A 26,826-nucleotide genomic window follows, 5' to 3' on the forward strand; every position below is an offset into this window, starting at 1 on the left:
AAAGTATCATTCTGAATAAATCTTGTACTAGTGGGACCTTGGGTAAGAGTGTTTGGGTATGTTTGTATCGTGTTCAAAGGCAATACGCTGAATATTTATCAGAATAACATGCCTAATACACACGTATGTTAGGGCCAGGAGATGTTACCTTTTATACTGAAGAGTAAGTAACTAGGTTTTCAGTGAAAAGAAAAAAAAATCAAGCTCTTTCCAAATTTCATGATCGGTCGGGCAGCACAGGACTTTAAAACTTCTACTGATTGATAACACTGACAACACCAGATAATAGAGTTGGAGCTTTTATTTGTCACAAGAAAAGCATTTACACATAATTGTTAGCAAAAATGGATTGAGTTGGCTGTCAAGATGAAGGTGTGGTGTCATCCTTAAATGTCATCTCTGTGTTCCCTTTAGAGTTTTATATTTAAGTAAACAATCGATTCCGAGATTTCAAACTTACAGCACTTCAGGCTACTCCATATTAATCTGGACTGTAACATTTTCTTCACTGATGTTACTTAATAAGGAATTAGCATATACATATCACTGCAAAACAAAGTCAACTTAAACGAACAATTGACAGAACTAAAATGATTGTTTTAGAATATTCCCAAATGGTTTCATGTTAGGCAAACTAAAGGTCATGCTTATGTACATGTCATACCACTATTTATAATAAAAGATGCACAACACATTTTCATTGGAGAACGGATCTTATATAAAATCACGATTTTTTTTGTAATGAGAGAAATAAAACTAATCAAATTCTTGAAAGCCAAATCACACTGCTGTAAATGAAGATTTTTCAAAACCTACCCTTTATTTCATCTAAGGACAAAAGTAAAAAAAAGCTTAATAATTTCATTTGTCAGCATCCTAGAAGAGCCGGCCCTAGAAAACATTCCTTGCTTTCTAATCCAGTGAAAAATGTACGACATGAAAATAAATGGTAATGTGAATGGGAACAGATCTCCCTTGCAATTACACTAGCAGGTATGCAGTACAAATGAAGCAAGATATGTGGCCGAGAGAACCCCCATGCTTTGTGTTGGTCATTGTCTCACTGGAATCTCAGAAATTCTTTTCAGACATCTAGGGGGGATGTGTTAGGTAACAATAGTCTAGAGTGTGTATAGCGATTGGACATGTTTGGGGGGCCCCTCAGTCTCATTCTTGTTGGATATAACGTAGTAAGGACATGAAACAATATTGAAAAAATGGTATTGTTGTTTTGCATCTTACTTAATCAAAAATGATAAATTTGCAATGAGCGTCTAATCAATCACTGAAACTTCTGGTTCTGACTATTTACCCTCTGCAAACTAGCAAATCAGGAAAAGAGCAGAACTTTGAATTTCCACTCAAGGGTCCTCCAGTTCTTAGCTGACAAATCCTCTGGACCATCAATCACTGACTGCATTTGTACGTGTGAATACAAATGTTTTCAAAAATTGATTTGCATGTACTCAAGTAAATACAGGACAGTGGAAAAAGCAAAAACAAAAAAATTCTTTGCCCTTGTTTTCCCTTTGCTTCATGACAAATATCAGATTTGATGCCGCTTAGAAATCCTTTCTTCTCTTGCCACTTCGGTCGTGGTCGTCATGATCACGTGACTTGCCTCCCTCTGCCGGTCGTTTTCCAGCTTTCTTGGCATCCTTCAAGAACTTATCCAGACCGAAGGGATCCTCTTCTTCCTCTCGTTCAAACTGGACAGGACCGCTGCGACGACGACTGTGATCAGTGCCGCTGAAATCCTTGTCAGGAACAAACCTGGATGATATGAGGAAAATGCACGGATAATAAAATCAAGTAATTGACTCCTCTGCAAAATATCAATAAACGGTCTCATTAAATGACAAACGAGAAATAACACTAAAATATGTTTCTTTTTATAATTATCTGAATTTGTTGTCATAGCGTGAACTACCCAGAAACATTTCATAAGTGAGCATTGAGAAATGTCTCCTTGGTCTAAAAGAGGAAAAAGTTTCAACTACTGCAGAAAGACATTTTTTAGAAATTCCAGTCCTCTGATCTGTTTCTATAACCAACCTCCTACCCCCAAAGCAAGGCCTACCTCTTCTGTTTGATGAGGGTATCTAGGTCATCCCCATACACGTCTTTGTCGGCATTCTTGCTGGGCCTATACAAGCTACTGGCCATGTTCTGGTCCTTACGCCACGGTTCGCTGTACACATTGTAAGATTCGTCATCACCCCCTGCAAATCCACTGCTCAGACCCTGTGATACATAGAGAGAAAAACAGAGATATATAACCATTGGATATCACATGAGTTAGACCAGACATTTGGCTGGATCGACAGCATATTTATGTGCCAAGAAAAACCCACATGAGAACCAGTCACCCACAATATATATCACATGTGTTAGCTGGTAACTAACCTATTTGTCTTAAGCAGATATATCCTGCAGCATTAAGCAAACTGTGATGCTGGCTTACCAGTTATAGTAATTGTACATAATGCCATGATACAGGGGGCCCCATTTGTCTGGTAACTGAATTTGGGTTGTAGGCCACCTAAAAATGTTTTTCACCATTGCAGATGGTTTACATCAAAACTGTGGAAAGTGCATTAAACTCTCTCCCCGGCACAATTGGCATGATTTTGTTTAAATTATTATTATAAGTTAAAATGTAAACCTTAACCACTTGCTGCCGGGTGGATTTTTCTTGAGCAGGACAAGATGCTGGGTCATTTTCATGATTTTCCGTTTTCAAAATTCTTCAAAAATTCATCATTTCATTTAATGGCCGTTTATACCAAAATGAAGGATTCTTTGGGCACTATTCTAAAGCTGACAGGTAAAATTCATTGACTCCTGAATATTTCAGCCAGGCCTGCAGCCTTGGAAAAAGAGCCCAGATTGTGCGGTGTTACATAAGATTCTTTTGTTCCCGAAACCAGCACAGTGCACTGCTGACCTCTTTTCAATAGGGGCCAGATTAGCGTGCAGGGGTGCTGTGTGGCTCATCACTGTGGTGGTGGAGAGCTTTTGTCCCCGGTGGTAATCCGCTCGCTCTCAATGCCTCAAACCATGGTATACTGTTTCAAAACAAGGCTGGATTATCTCCACTATTGAGAGCGAAAAAATGTCTGTAATGCCCAGCAGCTCAGTCTTTTGTGCTGAGCATGGTCTTTTGTTATAAGGCCCAACTCTTGTCCCAGTTCTGGGCTCCCCCGCTCTGCATATAAAGCCTATGTACCCGAAAACGGGTCGTCTGGCAGGAAGTGATTAAATACATCATTTTTTAAAACTTTTGAACATTTGAAGGTATTAAGTGGGGTGAATTTTGGCACAAAACATTTTATTATTTGTCGTTTACTGCAGCAAATCACTTCTTCTACATGTTGTTAAAAGCCAAAGCTTGATTTAATTAGAAGAGAGAATAAAGGGAACATGAGGATAGAGTGATTTCAGAAAATAGTTTGGACAATCTCAATTCGCTACAAAAGTTATCGTCCATTCACAGCAGCTCTAAACAACTGACTTGTCTCACTTTTCTGTCTATTGAGGAAAGACAAGCAATTACCTTGGACGTGTTGTAGAGTCTATGGTCATGCTGCATATCATCAGCTCGACCTCCAGCATTAGGCAAACCAAGGGCAATCTTCTCACTGATGTCTCTCTCTTTCTGCTTGTCAAACTTGGCTCTGAAATAACAAGGTAAAAAAGTACACATGTGCTTAGTAGCTGACAATCAAGTGCTATCTGACTGATGGACAGTTGCACTTTTATTGCACGTTTGTTTTCAAGGAATGCACATTACTTGGTAAAGAAGTAATAATGCATATGTATGAAGGGAGCTTTTCGTTGTGAGATTTTTTGGACAAATTCTGCCTTGAAATTGGTGAACTCGTTGCTATGGTTCCTGCTTATTCTCTACAAAATGAGCAAAGTTTCTGTTGACAATTAATTCGGGGCTTAGTTGCATCATAAAATACCACCCCAAGAACTCCTAACCTTCTGTATGGAAAACTCAGCAGCAAAAGATCACTGGACAGAAATGATGAAATATAACTGTCTGGATTCTGTTAGAGTGGGACAAAAGTGGAGGCCAAGTTCCTCTTACCGTCTTTCAGGGGCAGCTCGACTGATGTTACGATCCCTCTGTCGCTCACGGTGTCGGTCTTCACGAATCTTGTCTCTTTCTCTTGCTTCATCATCAGCCTCTGATAGGGTAAAATAAGTGCAGCCAGTGATTAAATGGAATTCAAAAGTGACTGCATCCTGATTCACAGTTTCATTTTTTTTTTTAGTAACACCACATGGTAAACAATTAACTGTCATATTAAAGTCACCATTGTCATATAAAATGTCCTTATGTTATGCGACAGCCAAAAGTGGAAGCCAATACAGGTCAGGGTATCATGGAAAGTGTGAAACTCGGCCTTAATGCTGTATAATGAATATCACTGGTTTTTTTAACTTTTTATCTGTTAGCGCATCAATTAGGAGAATAACACTATTTGCTTACTAGCTTCATTAACCCTACTTGCCTACAAATTTCTAGTAAAAGTAGTTAGAGACCACCTTCTTGGACACTCTAGATCTTCCACTGTGCAGGAAACCAATGCCATGGTATTTGTATCACACTTTGAAGTGCCATCAAGCTCCACAAAAAGTACTTATGACTGGGTCATACGTTTTGTTAATCCTGCCAAAGTTTACCCAAACTCCTTTGGGAATGTAAAGGGTGTACGGTGGTTAGAGTTAAACAAGAAAACATGCTTATGCTATGGTCTTTTGTTACTTCCTTGGATTGCAAAAGAAAACGTTGACACAATTTATATGCTAAGTGAAAATCAGTAGAACAGAGTTCAACAATACTGCTCATCACATCATTTTTGCTAAGCAAATATTATCCTTTGCTCAGCTCAATTCTCAACTGAGCACTTTTAAAAAACAGATCTTTTTGGTGTCTGTTTAATGTCCTCAATGCACTCCACCCAAATTCTTTCAGCTACATGTGTATGGCTTTCCTCGACACTCCCCCCCCCCAGACCACACCCACCTGCTTGTGTTCTGATCCCAGCACGGTCTTCTCTGGCTTTCTGAGCCAGGTTACGCAGGTTCTCCTCATGTTTCTCCTTCTCCTTGGTAGCCAGCTTTCGCTCCATGGTGGCACGCATCTCTACTGCCTCACGAGCCTGTTGGTTAAATCATTCATAATTTAGCCACTTCAAATTATACACTGAATGTATCAGGGCTGAGCCTGAGCCAAACGACTCAAAGACCTGGCCTAAGTCTGGTATAAGAAGAAACCAAAGCAATATTTCTGTATTGTTTCCAACCTGTCAAGAATTGTTCTTACAAAACATTCTGAAAACTTTTCCTAGCTGGTGACCCGAATGCAATCCACGTCACAAATTTAAGCTTACATTTCTGTCCTGGCCATACATTTTGGTTTTTCAGACCTGAACTCAAACTTGGAATATTTAGATTCAGAGTTGGACTTGAACTCGGAGTAGTGGACTTACAATACCAATGTAAGGTGCTTGAAAACATCAATGTTTGAATTATTGTATGCTTTATTCTCCTGCTTGCAAAACTAATCATAGACCTTGATAAGCTCTTAGACAAAAACTGTAATGTTTGCCGTGGAGTTAAAAAAGGTTTCGGGTCAGTGAGGTTAACACACTTGGTAAAGTTTCCTTGAAACTGTCTCAGTGTCTAATGTGCACTGGGAGCCAGGTGTCAACATTTTGAGCTAGTTGTGACAGACAGCAAACAACAATTTGCTCTCTCTGAAGAGGTGAAAGTTAGAAATGTGTTCTGACAATGAACGCACGAGAGGTAACAAGGGTCACAGGGAAGTGACTTTCAGCCTGACAAACTTGTTTTTTGGATACATGTTATGTACAACAGAGGCTGCATCCGAATCTCTTGTCTAGAGCTAGGTCTAGGTCTTCACTCCATTGGAAATGCATGGAGACGCATAGACAATATACCTAGCTGTAGCTCTGGAAGCCATTTTGTGACACGGCTAGAGAGTGTTTTTTACCTTTCTGTCAGCAATGTACAAGGCTTCAGCCAACTTGGGGAAATTCTCGTTGATCTGAGGATTCTGTAACCCACGGCCATCCGCTGCCAGTCGCTTGTCGAGTGGGATAGTGTAGCCCTGTTACCAATAAGATATAATGAGGAGCTTTGTGTCAAAGGAAGAAGTAACTTCACTCTACAGAAAATAGTGCTGCCAAAACCTTTATTGAAAATTTACCCCAATACCCATTAAGATAATGCAAAAAGAGTAATTAGTGTTTTCAAATTACCTTGGCGTTTTTCCAGTTGGATATGCAAGGAGGAATCTTCCATTCTTGCTGTTCCTTCACAGTGACCTGAAGCGTAAAAAAGGAAAAATCTTAGAGCATCAATAAAGAGAATTACAGAGGTCAGACAAACAAAAAATGTTAACATTATGAATTCGGTAGATTTCGACCAACGTACAGTTACCAACAATATGGATTATACGGATCTAAATGAAATGACCATAAATGTCACCTGAACCCCTAAACGTGTTTAAGGTCAAAGAAATGAAACCAAGTTCTGCTTCCTTGCTTTGCTTCATGCATCACCGGTCAGATCATATATCCAGTAAGCACTGTGACCTTTGACCAGTCAACTAGTTGAAGATGGGCCAGGCTCTAAGAACTGTTGTTATTTTTACGTTTTACATCAGTGACATTATCAAGCTGCGAATGGTACCAGCTAGATGTTGCATATTTGGGCACAACTGAAATTGTTACTTGACCGATTTGTGACTGGAGAGCAAACTATGTCTACCTTGTTATTCCCAGTAGGAAGGGTTGAGTATAGATTAAACCTTTTCATTCATTCTTTCAAGCACTTCAGGTTTGCTTCACCAAAAACAAAGAAGTGTGAGGTTTTTTCATGCAAAATAGGACATTAGTTATGATTTGGACTCACCTTCCTTGTTGGAGAATGCATCACAGGGGCTGGTGGAGATGGTGGGCCACGAGGAATCTTCTTGTTTGTCCTGAAATTTTCAAGGAAATAAACTACAACAGCCAAGAATGATCTTTCAAGTTTCCTTGCCTTAAAGAAAGGATACGAAGTGTGACGATCAAAACGACGTTAAAAGCAAATTGGACAATTTGAGAGCATCTCAGAAAACCTTAGAAAACCTTGGACTACACTAAGGTGAAAGTCTCACTTGTCTTAATGCTGCATAAAAAAAAGTGAGCAACAAATTTGACTTCACAAGTAGGCCAAAAATACACTGTACTGGATTCCCGGGCCAAATTTTATGCACAAATGCAACAAAGTTCTGACGTGATTCATCATGTTGTAATGTTTAGACTCAGGAAAAAAACAGATATTATGCTACTGAAATAAGTGGTTATTAATGAAAGTATTTTGAAAAACTTAGGAGACCATTAAAATTAAGCAGTGAGTTATTCTTGAATTTTTTTTGATAGGTTTATGAAGTGTTAGTTTTTCCTGAATTAATTAGGTAATGAACTGCACTGTCTGCCCAGTGAATATCCGGCTTGCCATCAAGCTACTGTCTGAGGCAAGTTTGGGTGGGTAGCCTAAACCGAAAACATTTTGCTTGTTGGTCATTTGCTGAGGATTGAGAGATTCGCTGCAATCCATACATAGTTACATGAAAGCCCCAAAACTAGTCTGGTTACACTCTGGATTTGATGTTTTTTCTACCCAGTATCTACAAACAAAGACTAATACCATGCTTGGACCAACTCACCTAAATTTGGGTGGTTCCATGGGATCTTTCTGTACTTCAACCATACGAATCACTCGCTGCTTGGCGCCAGAGTTGAATGCCACACCTTGCTGTGATGGTGTGTATCTACAAACAATTCACAGTGAAAGCAGCCATGAAAGACAAGTGAAGAAACACAAATAACCCTCCAGTCCATTTAGGCCACCAAAAAATACTTGTGCTTCTGGTTTCTTGTATGACCCTACTTTTTCGGCGCACCCCTAAAGTTTTTATCGGCAAGTTAGAAAAACATTAAAAATTAAAGCTCAATGTATTACAGCAACACTGCGCTGGTTCCCACCAGGATGTGCCCATGCTAAAGAACATGTGATGTAAATGTGGCAACCAGTCTACACATTCCAGTCAAAATAGCCGTATTATACTACATCAGCCGTACACGCACGCAACCCTGCAGCTGCATGTCGAATAAAAAATCAATGTTGCAAGAAGATTTCTGCAAGTTAATTCAAAGAACTTGGTCTCTTGTCTATGCATTCTTTTTCTGGGTCCACGAGCTTAATTTGAAGTTGTTTAGCTCGTACTTGAAATGAGCGTGTTTCCACAAAATTTCCTGCCACGGAACAAGGTTTGTCGCCTGGCCTACCCATTTGAATGCATCATGGATGCTTACCATGCAATACACAGACATTGTTGGCCAGTTTGCCGTCATACATAGTGATGTGAATTGTCCATAATTCTTATGAATTGTCAACTGTAGGAATTTTTACAAATATTATTGCAAGGTTTTATCACTTTTTTGTGGCAATTTTTGGAAGTTTTCATCCCCATTCATGCCATTCAATAAGCACAAAAAAATGACCCAAAAAGTTTCCAAGCTACCAATCCTATCTTTGAGAGGCATGTTATCAGAAGCAAAACTGTTGTTTTTTCTTGGCCTTATTATTTATTACAACAAACTGACCGCTACATGTACAAGGAATGAAATACCAAAGAAATACCAAATCAACCCAAAGAGACTTGAGTTTAGTTTTTTCACAACAAAACGTGCATGCATAAATTTGTCAAAGTACAGATCATATTCATGCAAACTAAAAGTGACAGGTCTTTGTTCAAACCAGAAATTTGATTTTACCTTAGTGGACTTATGCACAGTGAATGACTTTGCTATGAGTAAAACTACATTTTTGGTTGTCTTTAATGACCAAAGGACAATCCATGAGCATTCCAGTTTGTATCCAGATTCGAGCACAATCAACAAGTGAGCTCCATGAGGTCGAAGGTTAAACTTACCTGATATACTGAGCTGGTGCCTTTTCCTCTGCACACCTCACAGGCATAGCTGCAGAGATCTTGGACTGTACCAGTTTCTCCAGAGCCTGCCTGGTCTTCTCAGTAGTCTGAGTATAAAAATGATTTTGCACATGCACGTGCAACAGTCTGTCTTCACTGTATTAAAAGCATCATCCCTTTTTCCCGCATCATTTTCATGAGCATACAAACCACATGCTTTGAAAGGTAGTCAGGGGACATTCAAAATGTTACAATGACAACAATTCCCCAGCTCAGAAATCCTATTTTGTCCTTTTCAGTTTGTAGGCTTCATGAAAGGAAAGGGGTTTAGAGAAAAATGTATGCACTGAACGCTAATGAAAATGCTGCAGAAAAATGGAAGGCCCCTGAATTACATGGGATATTGTAATGTAGTAGGGTGTACAGGTGAAGGAGCAGGAATGGCCCACATGTAGGGGATCTTTGATGTCTGTATTTATTGTCTCAATAGGCCGCTGTACTGATGACGCCACACTGTGTTTACGAGTGTGCTTTCTTGTGGTATTTAGTGGATCATGCCTCCCTCTCCCCTGCTCCATACACAAGTGCACATGTAAACTAAATGTGACATCATCAGTGCACATTACACCATCTAACCTCCCTGGGAAGTCTATTCACCTGATGCTGTCATATCAGGTGCAATTGGCTAAACATAATTGATGCAGGTGAAAAGAAATATTCAATAAATTCTTCTCAGAAGGCATTCTCTATAAATCACACGTGGCTCGTCTTCTGGGACCAGTGCAATGATTTTTTGTCAGCAAGTACAGAAATGAAATCTATTTTTATCTTTGACTACTCTTAGTGCAGCTTCACATTGCTTGGTTTGCGAATTCATCTGTTTCATAGGCTCCAGTGAAAATGCTCTGCTGCACCTCAAATCATAAATTCTCCCCTTTCAACTTACATCTTCAATTTCTTCTTCGTCTGGTTTCTGTAGATCTGGATCATTTTCATTGGTGATTTGTATCGGCACCAGATCCTGGGGCTTGGAATGAATAACCTGAAAGAAAAGAAAAACTAGATTCTTTCAGGGAATTATTTCAAATTGACGGAAAAAAATATCAATGAGAAAAAAGAATGAAAAACAGAACAACCACATACCCACAAAACAATAAAGTGAAACTTTTTATCTCAAATTATCACCAACATTATACCTGTGTAAGAATCTTCTGGAGTAAGTATTCTTTGGATTCAGTATCCACACGTATCTTTACACTTTTCGTTTTAAAATTGCTTCATTCTAAGATCACACAATTCAACTTTTAACAATGGGAAACAATTTAAAATCTCTACACCAAGTTTTCGAATTTGGAAAGCTTTCTACTACTTATTCAATTTTGGGAAACCAACTTCATATTACTTTTTCGATTTTGGGGAACCAACATGTGAGATCAAGCTATATTTAACTTTAATCTGACATTCTTAAACAACAAAATGAGGTCAAAAGAGTAACCATTATGACATTCAAAGTAATTGAGGTTGGACAAATATCTGTGCAGGAATGAATAAAAATAAATGAACAAAAAATTGGAAACTGACCTTGTCCTTTCCATGTCCAACCCTTGCTAAGGCATCATATTTGACGTGACCTTCTGCATCTACAGTCTTGGCTATGGAGTTCCCTTTGCCCTGGGTACGTCCCATGTCCATCGGAAACTGAGCCACCGGTATCTCTGGGTAGGCCCCTCCATCGCCAAAATCCTTCCAAGTGAACACAAAAACACAAATAAGTCGGATACTTTCCTCTTCCCAAAAAAGGTGGGAGTGCATCTGAATTGAAAATATTACAATAGGTTAAGTTTATCTGTCCTGCTTTCGGCTACAGCTGAAATCAATTGGTTTGGATTTGTTTATGAATAATTCTTGGAATTCAAAACCTCCACGACTATGCCATTCATAAACTCACCATTGGTGTTCTGGGCACCCATCCTTTTCTTCGTCCATATGGTGGTGCTGTGCTTCTTGAAATCGATACAATATTTAGCTGAAAACATCAAGAATGCAACACAATTACTGTCACTGTCCAATACTGCAGCCAAGTTAATGTCTTTTCCTATATTCTATTTGATTTTGTTTTGAGCAAATGACTATAGAAAAAAATCACACACACACACAAAAAACCAAAATGAGTGGACTGTTTGTTTACAATTCTACTTTTCAACTGAAACTTCAATAACTTTACATTACCACAACTTAAAATCCTGGCATACAAACAAAGTTTTAGTATTTCTTTGTACTTCTTATTAATCCTAATGGCTACAATTTACAGTTCTGAATCTGCTGGTGTTAAAATGAGGATGGTTTCGAATAGTCATGGTAAACCATGCAATGTGTTTTGCCTTCTGTTAGGCACAGAGATATGGGCTTCATCTATGAATACCTCAAGAAGATTAATTATACCATTCAGCAATCTCCCTTGACTGGCACACACTGCATGCACATAGCTTTATATCAATCTGGCAAAGAGTATGAAGTAAATTAGCCAAACATGTAAGCTATGTCTTTGCTTGGGTATCAAACACACAACATCAACGGCATTTGTCAACTCAACCCTTTCTACTTCAGTTCAGTAAGGAGTATGTACTTATACATGGAGCTGTTACAGGAGTCATTATAAAACTTCAGGAGTAGCATCCCTAGTGTCAAAGGTTTACTTTATAGGGGAAAAATTAGTAATATACATGTATCTTGCACTCACCTGAGGCTTGTCTGATTCAAATTCCTCCTGACCCCATTGCTTTGGTGCAGGTAGAATGCTGGACCAAGAGATGGATAATAATTTATAAATTTCACGTCTGCGTGCATGTATAGACTTGACAAATACATGCAGGACAGCTGAAGAGACATTGAGAAGGTTTTACCAAGATTTTTAAAGTTTTGCTAAAAACTTGATTTGAAGAACAAATTGAAGAATTATGCACAAAATGTTATTTTGCAAAAGTCTAAAACAAATGGGTCATGCTGTTTAGTGTGCAGAAGTATCAATAAAGTGTCAGAAAATGATGCAAACGATGTGTGACTAGACAGATTAAAATCCTATGCAAAGCTGCAATCTGCACCAAGTTGTCCGACCACTCAGTCAAATGACATATGATAGTTGTATGTCTATGTACCGAAGAGGGAGAAGTGGAAGGAAGTTTTGACTGGCTGTGACTGTAAGTTGTAACAGCAAAAGGAAGGTTTTAAATATCATATTCAATACATCACATTTACAATGTATTTGAAATTTTAATTGTGGACTATTGATTAAGTATGAAAATGACGGTGCTGCTCATGCAGCTCCAGAGCCGCTTCTCAAGAGTGTTGAGAAAAAAAGATGGCATCCTCCAATCTTCATGAGCATCATGTTTCATTTTCCTGCCGAGCTCTGGATGTGACTTCATTCGTTTTCTTATGACAGGATATTCATGTCTCATGTCCTGATGTCAGTTGATGTTATTGACGCTGTTACGCCCCAAGTATAGCATCAGTCCCAACTAGAGTGCTGGAGTTGGGCCGGCCCAACTACAGCAGAGAGGTCCTGTGTGCATGATGTGCCCAGCATGTGCCAAAGTCATATTGTTTACAAATGTCATGTAATCGGCCATAGGGCTAGATGAACAGATAAAGTGACACAGTTTAGATGAATTGTGTCACCTGTTATATATTCAAGGCACACGTCCTTTTGCTTTCGCAATTCGATGTGAATCGGAACGGGAATGCGAAAAACTTACTTACTACCCATTGCAAAATGTGCATTGCTATGGAACGGTGCAGTTTGTTTATCCAAAAAAGGGTTGTCAAGGCCGGTTGGCGCATGCGTGATTGAAACTTCGAAATGGCTTATCTAACGGGCTTTAAAATAAGGTCGTTGAACATTACGTCATTTGACCCCTCATCGTTTCAACGGCTGTTCCATGTCAAGACATCTAAACTGCTGCCAAAGTTTTGGAAAAGCCCATTGGTACATGTAGTATCTTATCGCTCAGTCCGTGTATTACATATGTCTGGAAAATACCTGAATAACGTGAGTGAAATCATTCAAATTAAATAGTTTTTAGAAAGCGGAAAGGTCAAGGATCATGTCCGTGTGCAAAAGAAATTGTGCCCATGATGATAAGTGGGATGCGCAAAAAATGTTCAGTGCGCCGACACGAAATTGCATATACAGATGTGTGGCTAAAGATGGATCGGGAGTGAGAGTCTGTGCCACACTAGTGAGGCTAAGGTGCACTAGGCCGTCATGGCCGACTGCCTGGCGTGTGAATTACAATTATCTAGTAGTACTAGTAGGAATACTACACAACACGTACTATATGATGTAGTGACGTACGTGTGTACAGTGTGCTTGTACCTTAGGCCTATGTGTGTTTGTTCGTGTCCGAAAACTGGACGTGCCAAATAAGCAGTCGAGTAACCGTGAAGAAGTTTCAATTCAAGGGGCGTGTTGGAGAAATCATTGTAAATTAAGACAGATCATTACTTAAGCAAACATCTCCAACAATTTCAGGCCATAATTTCAGCAACTTACTCTGCGAGGGAAACCATTTCGCAAGTCAGGACGAATCCTTTCCTTTCCGAGGTCCAAATGGTAAATTTCACTCAAGAATCGAATAAGTATGCCTTCATTTATCCCGTTGTATTAATATTCGGAATCGAAATTGGTATCGATTAAATGTACGATGGTCAAGAAACACCACGATGGTTGACTGGTCAATAAAGAAAAAATGATGAGGTCACCTTTACCCTTTTCTTCTACTTCTATCTATTTCAGAATCACTCGATATGCGGCAGTTTAACCTAAAAATAGCAAGTTTTGGATCATCACCAGCTCAGGAAGGAGGAGGGGAGCATTCAAACCTTCTAAGACGTCATTTGTCCCACTAGTGACCAATTTATTTATCAAAAATCGTCTAAATCGTCCTTAATGAGGGTATCCCATCCAGCGATGGGTATAGCGATATGCGATTATCAGTAGCGATTGTTAGGCGAAATATCCTTCTTTTTATGAGAATGTTTTCCATCAGAATTAAAATTCACTTCATCCGTTGCGGTCTTTCTGCATCCGAGTCTGATCCGCATCTTCCCGATATTTTGAGTATACACTTACTGTAATTTATAAACATTTTGACAAAACTGTGAAAATAGTTTTGTTAATTTAACTAACAACATTTTTTACAAGTTTGGGTGTGGACAGTAGTTTGACTTTCATCACTAGTCAATTAGTTTTCAACAATCGACATTCGACTTGAATGTCCCGCTTTGTCGATCTATTTTTGTAAAATCTCATCGCCAGACAGTTCACAGTTGGTTGGCAAGTTGAGGGCGTTGAAACCTTGACTCATCGATCCCTGTTGCCAATATTGTCGTATGATTGGTTCTCTCCGCTCTGACAAAAGTAATCTGTTATTGATCACCATGGTGATTATGTACTTCAAGTCGACTTCAAGCTGAGATGTTCCGAACCGTTCAATCGCTTGGGGGCCCGGCCATAACAACCTATAATTAACGACATGCAGTTGTCGCTCCAACTTGCCACGATTGGTGCCGTCTCCCAACGGTGTAAGGACAGATGTTATCCTTCCGATATAAATATGTATAAACTCTATTTTCAGAGTCTAATAAAATTACTGAATGGAATTGCTATTTCAATCTTATTTGCTCCTTTCACTAACGGTGCGAACCTTCGAATCTTATAGATTTTCTTGAAACTAGTGTTTCTTAAGGGCCACCATAGTAAGCCTGTCTCAGCTTCACTGGGGTTGAGACCTTGATTATGCCCTGTTATGTCGAATTCAAAATAATTCGCAATGTGTTTGGGGGGGGGGTATCTCCATGTGGCCTAAGCTTCCGCACGGCTTCTTGCAGGCTGGAATCTTAAGCTTATGATTAAAACGCAGCTCTTGATTGAACAGCGCCCTCTTGCGATTACGCAACATCTTCTCATCCAAGTATGTGAAGCAGACGACAGTTTTCATACCGCTTTGTGATGTAACTCACAGAAACTTTCACTGTAGGTTAACTGCTCGCAAGTCCTTCCTGCTGTAAGTAGACCTAGGCCTATTACTTCATTTTTTTTTCATACGTGGATGCGTTATATCTCAAATTTATCGTTAGTAATGATGCCGGATTAAAATTCTCACGAAATTGATCCGACGACAAGCGAAAGGCCGCTGACCCGCATGGCGATGAATCATGAGGCCGGTTTCCGCCAGTCTGTACCCTATATCATGTACTTACAACTTTTGTATTTTATTAGGCTTAGTGCAAAATTATCTTTACTGCAAGGCCTGTTCAGTTGTCATTTCGGAAAGAGTTCCATATACGGACAACACTTGAGGCCTTGTGCACAAACCTTTGACTATGGGACTTTATTTTAAAAAAAGGGTTTTCTAACTATGTAAATACTTTTGAAGTGTCTTAGCCAAATTTTACTTTTGAGGACATGTTATCTCTTTCTGACGGCTGTTATAACATTTTAACTTAAGGGAAAATAAGTGTTGTCTGTATGGAACTCTTTCCGTGGTTTCTTTGGCACTGTAACTTTTATCTGCTTTAGTTGATGTGCCTAACTAGGTTAAATGTGGCCTACTTTGAAAAATACCTGACAGGTGACATGCATACATGTCTGATTAGTTGATTTGTCACCTCCAGTGACTTATCAGAGGCATTAAAATTTCACAAAAAGTGAAAATAGCTCTCAGTTTGCACTTTTATTAACTTTGGGTTTCCGTCACAAACTTCCAATGAAATTCTGTTTTGTCCTAATTTTGTGATTTTTTTCCTAGTGCACAACATCTCAGTTTTAGAATGCGCCCCAAAATTAGAAAACAATTTTCTTACAAACTTGTAATTGTTTATGTGACTGGAGGTAAAAGTGTTTTATCAAAATTTATCATCACTAAAGAAATTCATATATGTTATGAGATTTTCTGATACTTGAACAAATAGAAATATTAAAATGCTTCTCCAAATATGGAAGGTGTTTTACAAGAGGGTAAAATGTGCTAAACTTACCTGTACATGTACATGTGGCTGGACTTGGCCATACATGTACATGTACTTGTCAGCATGGTTCAACCGACCACATCACACCAATGTTTTTCAGTTTTGTTTGCGGTTAAGCATACAGCCATTTTGCCTAACATATTGCCTGATTTTGTCCTACAGATGTGAATATGGTAATCGCATCTATCCTGCACTCCTCTTTTCGTCACAGTGGATATGTTGTTCCCATCTCATTGGTCACCATGGCAACGGTGGGTTCCTCTGGTATATGGCTGAACAAAAACAGCAGGACAGTCCAGTCAAGTTGGTCATCGTTTGCTCCCGTCAGATTTGGAAGGGCATTCTTCAGTGTATGTAATCATTTAAAAATAGAAGACCTATAATAACTTCGTTTTAGTGATATATTTTTGATTGGTTGAACTGGAGGAAATTTGGCAGTTTTGATGGAGAGTAAAAAAGGCTGACACCCTGTAAGACTTTCATTTCTGCTTCATTTGTTGATTATAATTTGTTTTCCTCTGTCTTTGGTTTACACAGGCAGCATTTGTGGCATTGGATTATAAATTCACATTATTTGGAGTGGACTCGGAATCAGAGAGATATAATGAACTCAAATCAAAGGTGAGTATTGGCAAATGAAAAAACCTTGCCCATTGTAAGTGTGCACTGTGCATTGCAGTGTTATCTGAAAATTGCAGGGTCATCTCTCCTTTGGAACAATTTCTAGACTAGATAGAACCTCTGAACAATTTTATGAGCAGAACAAAAACAGTAGCATTTGGAAATACTTTGCTAACTCCACAAAATCAGTCTTTAACCTTTTTAGATTTTGAGGCCACCATCCCCTAAGTTACAAGTGGAAATTTAATGTTGAATAGGTATGTGTTATCATTTTGTTGTGCAACTTATCAGGTGCATCTCAGATCGGCCCAAAGACTCTACCGCCTTTGCTGCAAGAATGGCGGCATCTTCATCAAAGCAGGGCAGCACATTGGTGCGCTGGATTACCTCCTCCCAAAGGAGTACGTAGAGACAATGAAGGTGCTTCACAATGATGCCCCTTGCAGCAGGCTGGAAGATATCAAAAGTGTCATTGAGGAAGACTTACATTGCAAGGTATGTTTGGTAGCAAGGCCAAATAATGTGGTTTGTAGGCCCGAGGCACCTGTGTTTTGTAGGTGTACTCTGCCTGAAGTACAAACTCTAATTCTACAAACTCTAAGCTCTCAAACGCTAAGCTTTGCCCAAAATGAAGAGAGAGATGCTGGAACCTTTCTTATGTTTGTAAGTTGGTGTTTGTGTTATCCCAATATCCTTTCAGTGTGTATTTCAATTTTTTATTCGTAAATTTCCCTGCCAGTCCCTTCGTAGGTTATTGCTTGTTTTTCGCCTTGCCTACTTTCTGTGCTTTACTTGGAATCTTATTTGCTTGCATAGAAAAAAAAACTATTGTCTCTTTAACTACCAGGTTGATGATGTGCTCCTGGACTTTTCTGATAAGCCAATAGGCACAGCCTCCCTGGCTCAGGTGCACCATGCTACACTTAAGGACGGCAGGTCGGTAGCGGTCAAAGTTCAACACCCTTACGTCAAGGCTTACTCTGATGTGGACATGAAAACCATTGATGTAAGTTCAACTTGTCTGAAGGCTTTTCAAATTTTTGAGTGATCACGTTGGGGCTACCCATATGTCAGTTCCTGGAAGATTGACAAACCCCTAAACTAAGCATGCATGTTGTAGAGTGACGTGGCTTGTATTACAGATTCGGTTTGACAAGTTTATTGGTAAGGAAATGTGTTTGACATTTATTCACAAAAGGGTAACTTTGGTACACCCAGGGATGCACACTCGTGGGGGAGGGGGAAGTTGTGGCACAGACTTCCTCTTAAGGAAGGAAGGACATGTCCCTGGTGTCTCCCTCCCCCACCCCATTTATATACATGTGTGTCACTGTTTATTTGTGTGTGTACAGTGGAACGTTGCTATACTGAAAACGGCTATACCGAACATTCGGCTGTACTGAACATCATCCTTAGCTGTCAATATTTTGTGCACAAAACCTACCAAACATTATGTAGTTGGAAATCAACCGAGATTCGCCACAGCATGCATCAGAGATCGATCCTGAGCGGTAGCTTCACGACTTTTAGGATAGACTAAATATCCATTTTGTAACTCAAGATTTAATAAAAAACAAAAATAGTTTACAGATTCATTTTTAGAAACCTCGAACGTGAATGCAACGGCAAAACATCACAAAAACAGCGAATCGTAGTATCAGAAGAGAGTGCACTTCAGTTAGTCAAGAGAGGGTGCTATTCAACATGGCAATGAAACGTTTGGCAGTTATATTCGCTATACCGAACTACCACTGTACTAAACATTTAGCGTGGAACCCGTCATGTTTGTTATAGCGGCGTGCCACTGTGGCTGGAGTTTTTTGGAAAGTTTCAAAATCGGCTTAAAGTTTGCAAGGAGCAAGTTTGCGAGGTAAGTTTGCTTCATCTATTGATGCATCAAAGAGACACCCACAGAGGTATGTACGTCTCTAAAACGATCATATCTAGAATGGATCCTTCCACTTCAATTGGACATGATTTCTTTCAGTTCCTTTTACATGCTGCTGCACGACTCTTTCCTGACTTTGAGCTGCTGTGGCTGAGCGAGGAGATGAAGAAGAAATTGCCTGTTGAGTTGGACTTTGTACAAGAAGGTCAGAATGCAGAGAAAGCTGCTCGTCTCCTGGGTCACTTCAAATTCCTCAAGGTTTATACCTTCCATCCTTTAACAACTTGTTGCTGGGATTGTTGGGGCCGAAAAGCTCCATTTTAATCAAGACAGTGCGTAGGACAAATTAGTTAATTATGTCAAACATCACAAGTAGGGATTCTTGAGAGTTATTTGAAAAGTAACTTCTTCCAGTAACTTCACCCTGATGGTTGAGCCAGTCACCTGATCTGTGCAACACATTGCATTGCTACGTTGTGTTTACACACTCTTTGTGAAACAGGCCGATTGCACCATCTAAGTCACATGACCGGTAGCAGGTATCAACTAACATGGCGTCCTTCCTTAGTGCAAAGTGTGTCATAAATGTTGTTCACTAAAAATAATGCTGATAGTGCTCAGCACATCAGTAATCTTAGTACTTTACTGACTGTCGGCTAATGACACATATGACACATTTTGCTATGGGAGGACTCTATGTTTGTTGGTGTTTGATACCCACTGTAGGTCACGTGACTGAGCGCACACAGTTGGTCTTTTGCTCTGAATAAGTTGTTTCTTATTTCCTCTGATGTTAATTGGTTAAATGCATCACAATAGAGTTATCATTGAAATGATTGGGTGTGGCACATGTTCATTGTTTGCAGGTCCCTACAGTTTACTGGGATCTGTCTACAACCAGGGTGCTGACAATGGAGTACTGCCAAGGTGGACGAGTGGATGATGCCAAATATATGAAGAAACATGACATTGATGTCAACAAGGTGGGCCATTACACTATGAACCCAATGTGTGTCTGATATCTCACTGTTTGATTCATTGGCATGTCTTGAATTCGGCAATCATTGTTCTAAATTTCAGACATTTTTTGCCAAACAGGTATTGGACAGTTGAGTTTCAAACTGCTATGCGCAAAATATATAGTCTCTTTATATTCTGAATGCTTGAAACATTCTAGTGGGAGAATTCTGTCTAGAACCACTTTGTAACAGTGTTGAGAAGCAGAGAATCTTTGCACACTTTAGCAGAAAGTTGCTTATGGTTGGCATATGAGATAGTTGAATGAGAATTTCAGTTAGTTTCCGTGAATGCATACCTAATCTAAAAATTTGGTGCCTCAGTGTAGAATTTCGATGCTCTTGCGAAAAACACAAAGTAAAGTGGTAATGAATAAATTTGAGAACATTTGAAACAACTGGAATGTTCCAGGTTTAAGATGCCTCTCATCAACTCAGCCTTTTGTATAAAATACAGTATTTAATTTTTGTGTTAGGTGTTCTTAACTGTCCTAAATTTATTAGGAAGGTTAAAAACCCTCTTTGGTTGTTTCTGGAGAGTTAAGATTTCCTTTGTGTCACCTGTGCAAAATGAACAGTGTAAAGGCTGTCTTTGGAAGCTAGTTTTATGTGCCATTCAAAGCAGTCAATATTGGTAAACTATATGTATCATCGTTATGTTTTTTGTTTATTTCTGTTTGACAGGTGACCCAGGCTTTAGGTAAGATGTACAGTGAAATGATCTTTGTCCATGGTTTTGTGCATTGTGACCCTCACCCTGGCAATGTGTTGGTTCGGAAGACATCCCAAAGTCATCCTGAAATTGTCCTGCTGGATCATGGACTCTACCAGGTTTGTGTTTTTACCTTAATAGTCTTGTTTACAAAGCGCTCATTTATGGTAAACTCTAGCTGAGAATGTAGATACCTGCTTTATGAATCAAATTCTCAATGAATCCCAATTTGAAATGCCTGATCCCTCTTGAGGACAGTCAGAGCATCCTAGTCAAAATGTCGAGTTCACTCTCAACGGTACTTCTCAGAATCACCTCTCGCAAAGAAGAGATTGATTTCACGTGGTGTACCGGCAAACTTCTCTCATATAACATGAATTTTCTGTTACATTCCATTGATATTTGCAGTTACAGACCACCTTTTTTTTAATTTTATGAGAGAAAACAAAGAAAGAAAGAGAGATTGATTGAAAGCCTTTTGGGACTTAATTTTTGAATAATATGTTCATCGTGTTTTTCCAGGAGGGTTTTTAAATTGCTGAAATTTTGGCACACGGTGGGTCAATTCTTCAATAATGTTCCCCAAACAGACAGTGTGATTGGATATTATTATTTCGTTGGACCCTTTAGACATGAATTTGTTCCAGAACAATTGGTAATCTTCTGCTAAATGTTTACCTCATTCTTATATCATTTTCTGGAATTTTTGTGTTGATTTTCACAGAGCTTAACAGATGAGTTTCGGATGAATTATGCCAATTTCTGGCAGTCCATCATAGCAGCTGACATCGACGGTATCAAGAAATTCAGTGAGGCATTAGGGGCAGGAGACATGTATGCCTTATTTGCCTGCATGCTGACAGCTAGGAGCTGGGATGTAGTCACAACGGGTATCGACAGAGTTGCTCCATCTAATGAAGAGGTAAGTAGAACTCAACTTTATTTCATATTAGAATTTCTCTCTTTGACCCTACCTCAGTCCTAATGAGACTTGTGTGACTTTTCTTTTAGTTAATGTTTCTTGTTCTGGCTTGTTAGGTTGCTCATGTATGTGGAGGTTTGGTTCCCCATACCGAATGCTCTTGAATTATCAGAAAAATGCTTCTTCAGCATGTAAGTTTTTTGAAATAATCTGACAAGACAAGAAACTAAGTGTCCAAAACCAAGTAGCAATGGCAGTTAAATTGGTGTGTAAATGCACTCAATCACTTGTCTCTACTTGAATGGAGATATCAAGTTTTTTCTTGTTTGGGAAATTAAGAATCAAAAATAGTGTACTTTCTTGACAGATGATGCTTTGTTCCTCCCAAATCAGGATGAAGAAATCCAGAGAAGCGTGGCTTTGTACATCCCTCAGATCTCTAGCATCTTGAACCGCATCCCACGGCAGATGTTGCTTCTCCTCAAGACTAACGACCTGCTCCGAGGCATCGAGTTCTCCCTCAGGAGTCGCAAGAGTGCCAGCTCCTTCATCAACATGTCCCGCTGCTGTGTGCGCGCCCTGGCTGAGCACGACCGCAGACAGTGTCCCGGTTGGGTGTGTCGTGCTCGGGTCACACTTCGCAAACATGCTCGTCTTTTGGCCATCAGTGTCTATGAGATATACCTATGGCTGAGTACGACCAATGCCTATGGCTGGCTGACAAGAATATTTATGTCAAGAATCAGTTTACTATCATTATGATGTGTGGTGATTGTTAGGTTGGATATTACACCACTCTCTCAGTAATGTTGTGCTTGCACAATATCAAGTGCAATTTAGTGTGTTGTGAATAAGTCCACCAAATGTCAGTTATATGCGGTTGGCTTCTAGTGACTTTCCTAATTGGTCAGTGGGTATTTTAGAGGTGTTCTTGTTCCCATGGTAAGCCTCATGCTTTTTGTTCTCTTAACACCTCTTGTCACCTCACCTCCATTAAGCTTGGGTTTATGCACTGAATGGTAGTCATCCAAGACAACATGCATCTTCATGAGCTGCAAATTGCATAATGGACAATGTAGCCAGGATACCTCTTCTAAGGCGTGCTCGTGGAACACTTGACAATCAAAGAGAATATATTTAGAAGCATTATGTATAGAGAGACTGCTGCTTAGAATGATTCACAGGACAGTTCACCATAACAAGAGGTTGCCAATTGAGGCCATATTTTGTCTGGCATTATTGGAAGAAGTCAACATCACATACCAAACAGTATCCATTTTGCACAAGGTTTTGGTTGTTTTTGTATTTTATGAGACAGGTGAAATGTTATATATGCATGATGACGGGCTTATTTACAGGACCTCCAACTGCATTTGTTTGTATGTTATTGCATCGAAGAACATTTGATTCATTTCAGGATCTTTTACTCAAAAATGCCTTGTACAGAAAAATTGCTGCTGTCGAGATTTTTATTTGCTTTCTGGGGACGTGGTTAATGTTGGTCGAAGGATTCCTTATTTGAGAAGGTCAACAAAGGTTAGTCTTGCCATAGAGTACCCAAGAATGATGTCATTTGAACCAGGAAGTGTAGTGTAAAAGAATGGAGCACATGTATATGCTCGTGTTGTTTCACTTGCTGGTCTGGTGCTAATGCCTTTTACACAGATTTCGTGCTTGACGCATTCACTTCAGTACTTTATTTTCAGAAAGTTAAAAAAAAACCATTACGTGTATATTTATTGTGACACTCTTTTGACTCCTTGGCTTGTTCATCGACCATGAACAATTAATCTTCATTAATGCATGTTTATGCCTTCAATTCTACCTCTATGGGCACACTCAAAATTTAAGGTAACAAAGAATGATTTATCGGATGCCCGGAAGAAGGTCGTAAGGGTGAAAAATGGGTCAAAAGATCAAAATTTAGGTTGTTTTTTTTTGGGGGGGGGAATTGACAGAACATTGAAAATTTGAAATATCCTTCATTTGGTATGTCGCCTCAGTGCGCCATGTTATATAATAAAATGAAAGACGGAAGATTATTTTTCATTTTGTCGGAATAAGGATGTTAGCATGTGTGACAAAGTGTGGAGGCACTCAGGGTCAGGAGGAGTTAACATGCTGCTTTTACCGCACATATTATTAGGCATGAGGAGTTCCCAGCGCAAGGTTGTCAGCATAAAAAGTAAATTACTGTTAAAATTCAAGGTTTTTAATTTATAATGAGTCACAATGCTATTTTAATTTTCAACCAAACTTCTTCCATCTAAGATTCAGACTTGTGTGATTTTTGTATTTACAAATAGGATCCCCAAAACGTTTAAACCGTTTATCTCCAAAATGCTTGTGTGCCTGAGCTGCTAACGTCCTTTTGCTTGGCATACAACGAATTCATACCAATGGGTTAGCTTGCACGCGTATCCATTCTTTGCTTGGATTTCTCTGTTATTTCACAGTGTTTGGCAATTGATTGAACTGTATTTCAGGACCCATTTTTTTTCATGTACATGAAACCACTGTACCTGTTACATGAATAATATCAGTCTTATTGTAGTTGATAATGGCACGTTTTGCCGACAATCGATTGCTGATTGGATGTCTGCAGTATAATTGCGGGATGTTTTTTTATCCATTAAATTCCCATTTCTTCCCAACATTGGTATATTCAAGAAATAAAAATTATATTTCCAGACTTCTGACAAGCTGTTCCCGTTCGTTTATTAAGGTTAATTTACTAACATGTCATCAAGGTATATTTTTTCAGAATTTCACCGAGACAGTGCCTTGAAATTAAATGTGTGTGCTTAGGAATAAACAAGGAAGGGCAACATCTCGAGTTATTTCGACAATTTTCCAGGCAGGCATGCAGTAACTGTTCGTTTCGGGCCACAATTTGTGCGGCTGACGTGCCATGGGCACCATTACAATAATGCCTAAATTTTCCCCTTTGAAAAGAAATTTTCGACAATCTAAATATTATCAGATAAAGATACGCTTTCAGACAGAAACCTGTATATCCAGTTGAAGAAGTATATGGTAAGCTCTGCTTTCATTCCGCTTTCCTCAAGAATTGCCAACAGCATCAACAGTTCTACTACCAATCGTTGGGGAAATTGGTTCCGTATATGGCCAGTTGAGGATCCACAATTGGACAAACCGAAGTGCCAATGGAGGACAAGCGTATCGTCGAGCATTTTAACTTCAGTCGGACTAGATGGAATTTTTATCGTCATCATTTGTCGTCGGTTTCAAATTAATTTGAATCAAATGTACGCAAGGGAGGAAGTCTCCAAACCTGCATTAAGACCAGCGGTATATAGAGGAAAATGTTGGAATTGAAGAGTTGAATGAATAATGACATACATGTACATGTATTTAGAGTGCAGAGCCCAATTGAAAGTCACTCAACGTGGGTGACGTTTTCAGCAAGCTGCGTGAACATAATCATGTTGCACCAACAATTTAACAATGTCACAAGATATGAACTCAGCTGAAAAAAAGGGTCAACCTTTTTGGTCAAAGTGTACGTGTTTCCAGATACGAAATTGTTTATGCAACATGTCAGAAGCCCCTTAAAGGTGGAATCTTGTACAAATCCAAGTACAAATCCAATCAGATAAGAAGTGTCACAGACATTTTTGAAAACTATCAAAAATATCAAAAAGTTGAAAAATTTGAAAAAAAATTGAAATTACAAGAGCTAGTTTCCGTTCATGACTTTATTTTAATATCAAAATTCTTTTCTTAGTAGCAATCCAGTTAAGACTGCTACCCGATGCATGTGTTGTGGCCGGTCTTCAAACCCTTCATCGTGGCCTTCTTCTCCTCATCATTATACGCCTACGAACCGCGCGTACTGGCCGTTCCGTCCTAAGAGTCAAGGTTTCCTTCATTTTTGACTGACTATATATCAGTTATAAATATACTGCTTAAAAAATAATTTCTTCACAGAGTAAGATTTTATGCTGCTGCATAAATTTTGAACACAGCATAGAGCTTATCTTAGAAAATAATCCACATTCATGATGTGAATGTCCGCTCGTCATGTTTGCCGGTCAAAAAGACTCGATGACACAAATTGCGCTGCTCGAAGAAGTACCTGCAGTGGAACGCTAGTGCGGATGGTCATCTATGCGAGTATTTGAAATTCTTAAACCCGAAAAGAGACAGGTTATTTTGGCACATCTCACAGCTGGGGGGGTGGAATCCGCCCCAAAAAACTTGGCTGTGCCATGCTTGATTAAAAAAAAAAACTTAGCATGCAAGTAGAAAAAGAACTTCATCTTATTATTAATTGGAAGTTTGAACTCAATCACACACAGAGTTTTGTTGTTACGGTAATTTGATGTTCAAGGCTACAGTGTTTTAATACAGTGTGCCTTCTGCAACCGTATGGTAAAGGTAACCTCAGCGGATCAAAGGCAGACACACGACGAGACCAGATTTTTTTCTGTGAGTCATCTCAACAAGACATCTTGTTCACTTTACAAGCATGGGTGAAGCCTGCTTAATATTATAAAAGACATCCTTCGTACCCTCTGATAAATCCTCTGGAAGTGAGTGAAGATTGGGCAGAGCCTAGTCTCAAGAACTGCATGCGCACTGTACTCCTCTTTTTCAATAATTTTGACTTTCGTCAGTCGCACTGGCGCCTCCACGAAAACGCCAGTTATTTTGTTGAGAAAAAGTTATATGTAACATGCATCGAGCTATAAAACATTAAAAAGTGAAAAAGTTATAATAAAAACTTGACAAAACACCCTTTAAATGGGCTAATGGCTTCTCAACATGTCAAAGACGAGCCACTGGGACGTCATTGGTACTCATGGTCATTTCTCGGGGAATACATCGATGACATCTGGCCAAATGTCGGTCACGTTTCTTAAAGGAACCAGGAATAGAAACATTTTTTATGAATTTACTAAAAACCCTTGAAACTGCATCTTTAGGTTTCAAATTAACCTGATTTTAAATATTTGTTTTGCAATTTTAACCCATATTCTGATGCTTTTTGTGGTTTTATATTAATGCATATTTGCATATTCATGAGAAGAACTATGATGTCATCCAAGGCAGTGAATCTTAATTTTGCACTGATCTGTGCACAGAAAATTTCTAGATTTTTTTAACCACTGCTGTGGCAGATTTTATTTTCTTTGGCAATTTATTGCTGCACAAGTATATGGCAATAATCCAGCAAAAATCCTTTTCACAGAAATGCTCCCAGATGGCAAATTTGGGGTTCACAATTTGAACATGAGAACATGCAACCTGAACTATGTCTTCCTGGATTTACCTCAAAGCAAAAGTGCCCTCAATTGTCCAGAAATGCTTGGTCAATTTTCAATGTTTGCAAAAGTGCACATTTCAGTTATGTAACTCAAAAAAGATGTCAACTTGAACAGTCTTTATACATGGAAGAAGAGTACTGAGATACACAAAAAGTGATTCTCAGGAAAATTTATTTCCTGGTTCCTTTAAGTCTAGACATGTACCTTCCTCTGTGTTCCTGTAAGTACGTTCCTGTTCCAGGAAATCAGAGGACCGACCGAGTGAACACGTCTTTTTTAACAACACGTTGGGGACACTAGACTATAAAATTGTGACTCTGGCTGATTG

The 26,826-nt window shown here is 39.1% G+C and overlaps 2 protein-coding genes across 5 annotated transcripts; one reads left to right on the plus strand and one right to left on the minus strand.

Moving 5' to 3' along the window:
- Positions 1 to 286: 286 nt before the first annotated feature.
- Positions 287 to 13,718, minus strand: snw1 (SNW domain containing 1). The gene is made up of 15 exons (XM_022247991.2): positions 13,572 to 13,718; positions 11,760 to 11,817; positions 10,968 to 11,045; positions 10,601 to 10,762; positions 9,966 to 10,061; positions 9,020 to 9,126; positions 7,751 to 7,855; positions 6,952 to 7,021; positions 6,297 to 6,362; positions 6,029 to 6,145; positions 5,039 to 5,174; positions 4,097 to 4,196; positions 3,557 to 3,677; positions 2,081 to 2,244; positions 287 to 1,773 (listed from the first exon to the last, which is right to left on the minus strand). Exons 1-15 carry the CDS (start codon positions 13,586 to 13,588, stop codon positions 1,563 to 1,565), a joined length of 1,608 nt encoding a protein of 535 aa, XP_022103683.1. The 5' UTR covers positions 13,589 to 13,718; the 3' UTR covers positions 287 to 1,562.
- Positions 13,719 to 14,873: 1,155 nt separating this feature from the next.
- adck1 (aarF domain containing kinase 1) lies at positions 14,874 to 23,899 on the plus strand. 4 transcript variants are annotated; one of them, XM_022248015.2, is made up of 10 exons: positions 14,874 to 15,084; positions 16,260 to 16,398; positions 16,586 to 16,669; positions 16,961 to 17,164; positions 17,517 to 17,675; positions 18,657 to 18,815; positions 19,424 to 19,540; positions 20,258 to 20,404; positions 21,010 to 21,207; positions 21,601 to 23,899. In XM_022248015.2, exons 2-10 carry the CDS (start codon positions 16,291 to 16,293, stop codon positions 21,967 to 21,969), a joined length of 1,545 nt encoding a protein of 514 aa, XP_022103707.1. In that variant the 5' UTR covers positions 14,874 to 15,084; positions 16,260 to 16,290; the 3' UTR covers positions 21,970 to 23,899. The 4 variants fall into 4 exon arrangements, with proteins under 4 accessions (XP_022103707.1, XP_022103705.1, XP_087001902.1 ...); XM_022248013.2 differs by having other exon boundaries at positions 14,875 to 15,084; positions 16,211 to 16,398; XM_087145776.1 differs by lacking the exon at positions 14,874 to 15,084 and adding an exon at positions 15,147 to 15,272 and having other exon boundaries at positions 16,211 to 16,398.
- Positions 23,900 to 26,826: the final 2,927 nt, after the last annotated feature.

Source organism: Acanthaster planci, linkage group LG01 (assembly GCF_054643075.1).
Source record: "Acanthaster planci isolate LZ-2023a linkage group LG01, COTS_SCS, whole genome shotgun sequence".
Taxonomy (NCBI): Eukaryota; Metazoa; Echinodermata; class Asteroidea; order Valvatida; family Acanthasteridae; genus Acanthaster; species Acanthaster planci.

Coding starts and splice junctions, on each gene's coding strand:
- adck1 (XM_087145776.1), top strand. CDS start 15,236: ATGAGGCCGGTTTCCGCCAGTCTGTACCCTATATCAT. Junction 16,670..16,960: donor ATAATGAACTCAAATCAAAG/GTGAGTATTGGC, acceptor GCAACTTATCAG/GTGCATCTCAGATCGGCCCA. Junction 18,816..19,423: donor GTCACTTCAAATTCCTCAAG/GTTTATACCTTC, acceptor CATTGTTTGCAG/GTCCCTACAGTTTACTGGGA.
- snw1 (XM_022247991.2), bottom strand. Junction 10,763..10,967: donor GGGTGCCCAGAACACCAATG/GTGAGTTTATGA, acceptor TTCACTTGGAAG/GATTTTGGCGATGGAGGGGC. Junction 7,856..9,019: donor GCACCAGCTCAGTATATCAG/GTAAGTTTAACC, acceptor AATTGTTTGTAG/ATACACACCATCACAGCAAG.